The sequence below is a fragment of the Phragmites australis genome, chromosome 8, assembly GCF_958298935.1.
Source record: "Phragmites australis chromosome 8, lpPhrAust1.1, whole genome shotgun sequence".
NCBI lineage: Eukaryota > Viridiplantae > Streptophyta > Magnoliopsida > Poales > Poaceae > Phragmites > Phragmites australis.
This window is the reverse complement of record NC_084928.1, coordinates 16,602,891-16,612,282: the sequence shown is the minus strand read 5'-3', so window position 1 is coordinate 16,612,282 and position 9,392 is coordinate 16,602,891. Positions and strand designations below refer to the sequence as shown.

General features: G+C 46.8%; 1 protein-coding gene across 1 annotated transcript; it reads right to left on the bottom strand.

Annotated features, from left to right (window-relative positions):
* Positions 1–1,182: 1,182 nt before the first annotated feature.
* On the bottom strand, positions 1,183–6,015 carry LOC133927630 (uncharacterized). The gene is made up of 6 exons (XM_062374078.1): positions 5,052–6,015; positions 4,470–4,838; positions 3,840–4,094; positions 2,755–3,416; positions 1,849–2,637; positions 1,183–1,716 (listed from the first exon to the last, which is right to left on the bottom strand). The coding sequence occupies exons 1-6, from the start codon at positions 5,989–5,991 to the stop codon at positions 1,183–1,185; spliced, it is 3,549 nt and encodes a 1,182-aa protein (XP_062230062.1). The 5' UTR covers positions 5,992–6,015.
* Between the last annotated feature and the right edge of the window lie 3,377 nt (positions 6,016–9,392).

Here is a 9,392-nt window from a genome sequence, read left to right as displayed (position 1 = left end):
ATGTAGAGCCCCGTGGCGGTTTGTTAAAGGTGAAGCCGATGGCTGGGCCGGGGGCGACGGTCCACTACCCCCTCGACCCTTAGCCACGGTCAAGCTCTGGATGTAGGGCCATCCAGAGCCCCGTGGAGGTTTGTCAAAGGTGAAGCCGATGGCTGGGCCGGGGACGCTGATCCACTACCCCCTCAACCCTTAGCCACGGTCAAGCTCCGGATGCAGGGCCATCCAGATCCCCACCACATTTTGCTGGAGGTGAAGCCAATGACTAGGCCAGTAGAAGCGGTCCGCGACCTTCTCGGCCCTTAGCCGCGGCCAGGCTCCAGAGCCATTTGGAACCACGCGGCGGTTTTCTAGAGGTGAAGCTAATGGCTGGGCCTGGGTGGGGTGATCCGTGACCTCCTTTTCAATGGCTAGGGCCAATGACTGGGTCTGGTCAGGCAGAAGAGGCAGGGCCATCTGATGCCCCATGGTGTTTTGCCAGAGGTAAAGCCAATGGCTGGGCCATCCGGAGCCCCACGGGGGCTTGCCGAAGGTGAAGCTGATGGCTAGGCCAGGGGAGGCGGTCCACAACCCCCTCAGACCTTAGCTGATGTGCACACGTCCATGGATCACGTGTGACGAGTAGATGTGTCCCGATCTTCTCGAAGGATCCGCGAACTTGATAACTTGTCGCTGCGTGACCTGGTGAAGAGGCAATGCACCGCGAGACTGTCCACGCGACGAACTACCGAGACAATCACCCTTCCACGTACCGACGAAACAGCCCACGCAATCACGCCGTATAGATGTGAAGGCACAAACTGGGTGAAACGCAGTTCGGCGTTCTACAGCTCCCTCAGGAATCGAAAGAACAAGTTTGCAAGCCTCTCAAGACTCACGCTGGAACAAGAACTCAAAGAGTTTGTATTTCTGAATTTGCAATCCTCAAGTCACTGTTCACGTCACCCATTACAGGGATATATAATACTAGTGGAGTTTCAGTTTGGAAGAAATAAATGAGAACATGTAGTGGAAAGTTGTAACACTACTTTTATTAATAGCCAGGCCTAGTGGGACGCATGGATGGTTGGCATTTCTTCTGCATGCATGCTGGAACGTGTGTGGATAGCAACCCGGTTGCTGGCTGCATGCATTCCTATCTTCCAAAATATTTGCTTGCACTCCAACGACTGTTATTCATGGTAGCTAAATGTTCTTTTCTCTCTCTCTTGCACGTCCAGGTTCCTTGCTTATATTTGGCGGGCAGAATCCATCATCATCCCACGCTTGTTCGTGCACTCCATCATTCCTAAGAACATTGAAACAAGTACTCAAAAGCATAGGCCCATTCAACATAATCTGATTATTAAGCATAAGGTTAGCGTTCACCGGAGAATGAATTTCCTTCTCCAATTGTTTTGCTCTACTCCTTGTAATCGGACCAGCTATATCAAATGTAGTTTCATTTGGAGATGAATGAATGCTAGGAATGTCCTCATTAGCCTCCCCCTCTTGAGAAGGAGTCGTCCTCGACTCAGGCTCACCAACAAATGGAAGCAAGTCTTTGACATTGAATGTTGTACTCACATTGGAATATTCAGGTGGCAGCTCAATTTTGTAAGCATTATCATTTATCTTGTGTAAAACCTTGAACGGACCATCACCCCTAGGAGATAACTTACTCTTGCGCTGTTGGGGAAATCGATCCTTGCGTAGATGCAACCACACGAGGTCTCCGGGCTGGAATGTAACCTTCTTCTTACCTTTGTTCGCTTGCTTTGCATATTGTGCTGATTTCTTCTCGATATTCCTTCTTGTCTCATCATGTAGCTTCTTGAGAAAATCCGATCTCTTTGCTGCATCCAAGTTAACTTGTTCCTGTAATGGTAAAGGCAAAAGATCCATGGGAGTATGCGGCTTAAAACCATAAACAATTTCAAATGGACAAAAATTTGTTGTGGAATGGACTGCCCGGTTATAAGCAAATTCAACATGTGGAAGGCAGTCTTCCCACAGCTTCAAATTCTTTTTCAGCACGGCACGCAGCATGGTGGATAGGGTACGGTTGACAACTTCAGTTTGCCCATCCGTTTGTGGATGACAAGTGGTGGAAAATAACAACTTCGTGCCAAGTTTAGCCCATAAGGTCTTCCAAAAATAGCTTAGAAATTTTGTATCTCGGTCTGAAACAATAGTCTTTGGCACTCCATGTAGACGAACAATCTCCCTGAAAAACAAATCAGCAACGTGTGAAGCATCATCGCTCTTATGACATGGAATAAAATGTGCCATTTTAGAGAAGCGATCAACAACAACAAAGATAGAATCCCTCCCCCTCTGAGACCTAGGTAACCCCAGAATAAAATCCATGGATATATCTTCCCAAGGTACAGTTGGGATTGGTAATGGAGTATAAAGACCATGGGGATTAAGGCGGGACTTAGCTTTCAAGCAGATTATGCAGCGCTCAACATGTCGCTGGACATCACGTCGCATATGTGGCCAAAAGAAATGATCAGAGAGCATGTCCAATGTCTTTTTGATGCCAAAATGACCAGCTAAGCCACCAGCATGTGCTTCCTGCAAAAGAACTTGACGAATCGAACAGGCTGGAATACATAGTTTGTTAGTCCGAAATAAGAAACCATCATGCACATAATACTTGTCCCAGCCTTTTCCAGCAATGCAATGAGAGAAAGGTTCTTTAAAATCAAAGTCATCAGCATAAAGTGTTTTAATGGATTCCAAACCAAGCACTTTTGTATCTAATTGTGTAACCAAGCCACATCTCCGTGATAAAGCATCAGCAACAATGTTATCTTTCCCACGCTTATGTTTTACAACATAGGGAAATGTTTCAATGAACTCAATCCATTTAGCATGTCGACGGTTCAGCTTGCCTTGGCTTTTGAGATATTTTAAAGCTTCATGATCAGAGTGGATGACAAATTCTTTAGGTAACAAATAATGTTGCCAAACTGCCAAAACTCGAACTAAGGCATAAAGCTCTTTGTCATAGACAGAGTAATTCAGATGTGGACCATTTAACTTTTCAGAAAAGTAGGCAACAGGTTTACGTTCCTGAAGTAGCACACCTCCAATGCCAATACCACTTGCATCACATTCGATCTCAAAGGTCTTACCAAAGTCTGGTAGTTGTAGCAGCGGTGCTTCACAAAGCTTTCTTTTCAACTCTTCGAAGGCTTGGTCCTGTTCATCTCCCCACTTGAATGGAACATCCTTCTTTGTCAAATTGTTAAGGGGTGCAGCGATTGCACTGAAATCTTTGACAAAGCGCCGGTAGAAACCTGCAAGACCATGGAAACTTCGAACTTGGCTCACATTTTTAGGAGTAGGCCAATCCTTTATCGCTTTAATCTTCTCTTCATCAACCTGGATGCCATCTGCAGTCACAACAAAACCAAGGAAAACAACACGATCTGTGCAAAAGGTGCACTTAGAAATATTTCCATACAATTTCTCGACTCTCAAAACAGCAAGGACTGCACGGATATGATCAAGATGCTCATCAAATGATTTACTATAGATCAAGATATCATCAAAATAGACAACCACGAATTTGCCAATGAAAGCTCTTAAAACGTGATTCATTAAACGCATAAAAGTTGAAGGAGCATTCGTCAAACCAAAGGGCATCACAAGCCATTCATATAAGCCAAATTTGGTCTTAAATGCTGTCTTCCATTCATCACCAATTTTCATGCGAATTTGGTGATAGCCGCTGCGTAAATCAATCTTGGTGAAAATAGTTGAGCCACTCAATTCATCTAACATGTCATCAAGCCGTGGAATGGGATGGCAATATCTAACAGTTATAGCATTGATAGCACGACAATCAACACACATGCGCCAAGAGCCATCTTTCTTCGGGACTAAAAGAACGGGAACAGCACATGGTGATAAAGATTCACGAACATACCCTTTGTCCAAAAGCTCTTTTACCTGTCGCTGAATTTCCTTTGTCTCTTCGGGATTGGTGCGGTAGGCTGGACGATTTGGAAGAGAAGCATTTGGTACCAAATCAATTGGATGCTCAATTCCGCGGAGTGGAGGAAGTCCAGCTGGCACCTCATCGGGAAAAACATCTTCGAAGTCCTGTAAGAGATCAAGAACAACACTAGGCAGCGATGAATGTAAATCGATAGTTGAAAGTAGGACCTCCTTGTGCAAGAGCACAAATAATGGGGCTGTGGTGTTCTTCACTTCTCTCAAATCACTCCTGCTCACAAATAAGCATTCATTTTGGCGTAGCTGTTTTGAAGTGGAATGAGGCTTTATGTGGCTGGATGGGTTAGGAGTCTCTCCCTTACTAGTGTTGGGGGCCTCACTCAATTTTCTTTTCTCAGATTCTTCTCTTTTCATGCGAGCCACATCTGAAGCATAGATCTCTTCTGGAGATAATGGAACAAGAACCACCTTCTTGTCTTTGTGAATGAAAGTATATTTGTTAGACCGTCCAAAGTGCACCGAATCCACATCAAATTGCCATGGACGACCCAGCAGTAAATGGCATGCTTGCATGGGTACAATATCACAATCAACCTCTCCATGATAGTCACCAATGGAGAATGACAAGCGGACCATAGCTGAAACCTTCACTGTCCCAGAATTATTCAGCCATTGCATGTGGTACGGATGTGGATGGCGACGTGTCTGCAAACCAAGCTTCTCAACAAGCAAAGCACTAACAATATTGTTGCAGCTCCCACCATCAATGATGAAGCGGCACACCTGTCCTTTCACTTTGCATCGTGATTGAAACAAATTGTGGCGCTGGCCTTGCTCAGCAGCAACAAATTGTGTTGACAGAACCCGCCGAACCACCAAAGAAGGAGCTGGTGTATTCAGAGTAGAAGGCGCCAAATCAGGAAAATCAGCAAGCAACTTATCAAAATCAGCACAAGTAATCTCGGCTGGATGCTGAAGAACATCATCTTGGGATAAGTCATCTTGAGCAAAATCTGGAAGAGATTGAATGGCTAAACAATTCAGACCTAGCTCAAAAGTACCATCCTCTGCTGCATACTCACAAGTGTCAAGAGAAAGGTCTGCTAGTGCTTGGGTAATAGGCTCATCCTCCTCTTCACTTTGAGAATCATAAGAACCGTCTGCAAGTGCAATAATAGTGCGTCTATTGGGACATTCAGCTTGCTTATGTCCATGACCACCACACTTAAAACACTCAATCTTGCTTGTCTTCCGTTGGGCTGCTGTAACAGAGGAGCTGGACTGATTGGAATTTACAGCTTTGCCTCTTGAATCAAAATGTTTGGTAGACGTTGAATTTGAACGAGAAGTTGCACGAGATGAAGGTGTGTGCACCTCTGACCCGTGCTGCTGTGAATGGCGCCATGGAGTAGAACTATTAGGAGCGGAAAATGAAGCACGGTGCTTATAAGATTCAGCAAGCTGCCTTTCTGCTCTTTTTGCAAAATGTAGCAATTCATTCATAGTGTTGTAATTAGTCATGTCCACCTTGTCTGCGATTGGTTTATTAAGACCAACCAGAAATCGAGCCATCGTTGATTCCTCATCTTCAGTGATACCGGTACGAAGTAGACACATTTCCATTTCCTGAAAATATTCATCCACACTACGATGACCTTGAACAAGCCTTTTCAGCCTCAAATGTAGCTCACGAGAATAATGTGCAGGAACAAATCGGCGCCTCATTTCTCGTTTCATGTCATCCCAAGTAATACGATCATGGCCAACACGGCGGAAATCAGCACATACTTGATTCCACCAAGTGATTGCATAACCTGTGAACTCAATTGCAGCAAGCTTTGCTTTCTTGACAGGAGGATAAGTATATAAATCAAAGATCTGATCAACCTTGGTCTCCCACTCAAAATAATCATCAGCATTTTCCTTTCCGTTAAATTTTGGAATAGACACTTTCACGTTGCTTAAACCATCATCATCACGACGACGACGGCGGTCACGATAACCATGATGGTCATCATGCCGATGATCATCCATGTCGGACAACATATCATCACCACCATCATAATCTCCTCCACCTCCAATAGGAATGCGCCGAGCACGACCAAAATTAGGAAAACCAAGACCACGCCCGCCACGTCCACGGCCAGCGGGACGACGCCCTGCCTCATCATCCTCCTCAATGTCATCATCCTCATTTGGTGGCGGTTCGCCACGTGGCATGTTCAATTGTAGAGTTTGGAGTTGTTGCATCAAATCATTCATTTGTGTACGCAGCTCCTGGAATTCCTCCACCGAAACAGCGGCACCATCTCCACGTCTTGCCATATTAGTAGAGGGGGGAAAAATATATATATATATGTGGAATATATGTGGAATCACTCCCTCACCACTTGCTGAACAAGTTCTTTCTCTTCCTGGAAAGGGCAAGAACCGGGGCTGCAATCTGTAGTGGAAGAGTGATTGTACCAGAGACTACGGTGCAACAGCTCACGGTGCTTTTTAGTGGAGCTTGGTGGGGATAAAATGTACAAGTAGTGCGCTGAAATGTAGTGATGCAAAACCGAATAATAATCCAAAAGAGAAATAACACAAGTCTAAGTTGCTAAAGAGAAAGAAAAAGATGCAAAAGAAAGGAACAATATGGAAGAAGTGGAAACAACTCGCACCAACCAAAGTGCTGCTCAAGCCCCTTTTGGCATGCTGATCACAAGTCTCTTTTGTTTCTTCTTCTTTTTTTTATATATATATACTCTCGCCTTTTTTTTTTTGATATCTTTTGAGACAAACGCAGCACAACTTTCAACTAAGGGGGCGCAGCAAAGACAACATAGAGGGGTGGCGCATCCCAAAGAACAAGAAAACTCGGGTGGAAAGGGTGGGAATTTGTGGCGGTTAAAAGGCAATCAAGGGTGGCTCGGGTGGGGGTTTTTTTTTTAATATATATATTCAGCTGATCAAGGATGAAAGTTAGAACGATGTGGAAAAGAGAAAAAAAAAATTTCAGCAACTAGACAAGTCTCAAAGGATTGAAAACTCGATAATGCAAACTACAAATCAGGCACAATGAGAGGCTATAGGTTTTCTATTTGTTTATGTGTGGACTGTAGGTATAAAAAAAAACTATCCTACCAAAATAAGAATGATCCTAACGAGTAAACGGAGGCTTTGATACCAGATGATGTGCACACATCCATGGATCACGTGTGACAAGTAGATGTGTCCCGATCTTCTCGAAGGATCCGCGAACTTGATAACTTGTCGCTGCGTGACCTGGTGAAGAGGCAATGCACCGCGAGACTGTCCACGCGACGAACTACCGAGACAATCACCCTTCCACGTACCGACGAAACAGCCCACGCAATCACGCCGTATAGATGTGAAGGCACAAACTGGGTGAACCGCAGTTCGGCGTTCTACAGCTCCCTCAGGAATCGAAAGAACAAGTTTGCAAGCCTCTCAAGACTCACGCTGGAACAAGAACTCAAAGAGTTTGTATTTCTGAATTTGCAATCCTCAAGTCACTGTTCACGTCACCCATTACAGGGATATATAATACTAGTGGAGTTTCAGTTTGGAAGAAATAAATGAGAACATGTAGTGGAAAGTTGTAACACTACTTTTATTAATAGCCAGGCCTAGTGGGACGCATGGATGGTTGGTATTTCTTCTGCATGCATGCTGGAACGTGTGTGGATAGCAACCCGGTTGCTGGCTGCATGCATTCCTATCTTCCGAAATATTTGCTTGCACTCCAACGACTGTTATTCATGGTAGCTAAATGTTCTTTTCTCTCTCTCTTGCACGTCCAGGTTCCTTGCTTATATTTGGCGGGCAGAATCCATCATCATCCCACGCTTGTTCGTGCACTCCATCATTCCTAAGAACATTGAAACAAGTACTCAAAAGCATAGGCCCATTCAACATAATCTGATTATTAAGCATAAGGTTAGCGTTCACCTGAGAATGAATTTCCTTCTCCAATTGTTTTGCTCTACTCCTTGTAATCGGACCAGCTATATCAAATGTAGTTTCATTTGGAGATGAATGAATGCTAGGAATGTCCTCATTATTAGCCATGGTCAAGCTCTGGAGGTAAGGCCATCCAGAACCCATGGCGTTTTGCTAGAGGTGAAGCTGATGGTTGGGCCAAGGGAGGTGGATTGTGACCCTCTCGGTCCTTAGCGCCAGACAAGCTCTAAAGGCAAGGCCATCCGAAGCATCACGGCGGTTTGCCAGATGTGAAGCCAATGGATAGGCCAGGGTGGGGTGGTCCATGACCCCCTCAAACCTTAGCTGCGGTCAGGCTCAAGAGGCAGGGCCATCCAGAGCCCCTCGATGGTTTGCCAAAGGTGAAACCGATGGCTGGGTTGGGGGAGGCAGTCCACGACCCCCTCGGGTCTTACAGAAGCAGGGCCATCTAGAGCCCCATGGCGGTTTCCTAGAGGTGAAGCCAATGGCTGGGCCGGGGTGGGGTGGTCTGCGACCCCCTCAACCCTTAGCCATAGTCAGGCTCTGGAGGCAGGGTCACCTGGAGCCCTACAACTATTTACCGAAGGTTAAGCCGATGGTTGGGCCGAGGGAGGTGGTCTGCAACCCCCTCATCCCTTAGATGCGGTTAGGCTTTGGAGGAAAGGCTATCCAGAGCCCCACAGTGGTTTTTCAAAGGTGAAGCCGATGGCTCGGCTGGGGGAGGCAATCCACGACACCCTCCGCCCATAGTGGCGGTCAGGCTCCAGAGGTGGGGCCGTCCGAAGCCCCACGGTGGTTTTCCATAGGTGAAGCCGATGGCTAGGCCAGGGTGAGATGATCCGTGACCCCCTCGATCCTTATCCACGACAAGGCTCTGGAGGCAAGGCCATCTAGTGCCCCACAGTGGATTGCTGCATGTGAAGCCACTGGCTAGGCCAGGGGAGGTGGCTTGTGATCCTCTTGGCCCTTAGCCGCTGACAGGCTCTAGAGGCAAGGCCATCCGAAGCATCGCGGCGGTTTGCTTGAGGTGAAGCTGATGGCTGGGCCAGGGTGGGGCGATTCGCGACCCCCTCGGCTCTTAGCCGTAGTCAGGATCTAGAGGTAGTGCCATCTAGAGCCCCTTAGTGGTTTGCCAAAGTTGAACCGATGGCTGGGCTAGGGGAGGCGATCTGCGACCCCTCGACCCTTACGGAGGTAGGGCCATCTAGAGCCTTATGGTGGTTTGCTGGAGGTGAAGCTGATGGCTCGGCTAGGTGTGGCGATCTGCGACCCCCTCGACCCTTAGCCACAGCCAGGTTCCGGAAGCAGGGCAATCCGGAGCCCCACGACGGTTTGCCAGGGGTTAAGCTGATGGCTGGGCCAGGGTGGGGTGGTCCGCGACCCCCTTGACCCTTAGCCGTGGTGAAGCTCTGGAGGCAGGGCCATCCGGAGCCTCACGATGGTTTGCTAGAAGTGAAGCCAATGGTTGGTCCAGGGTG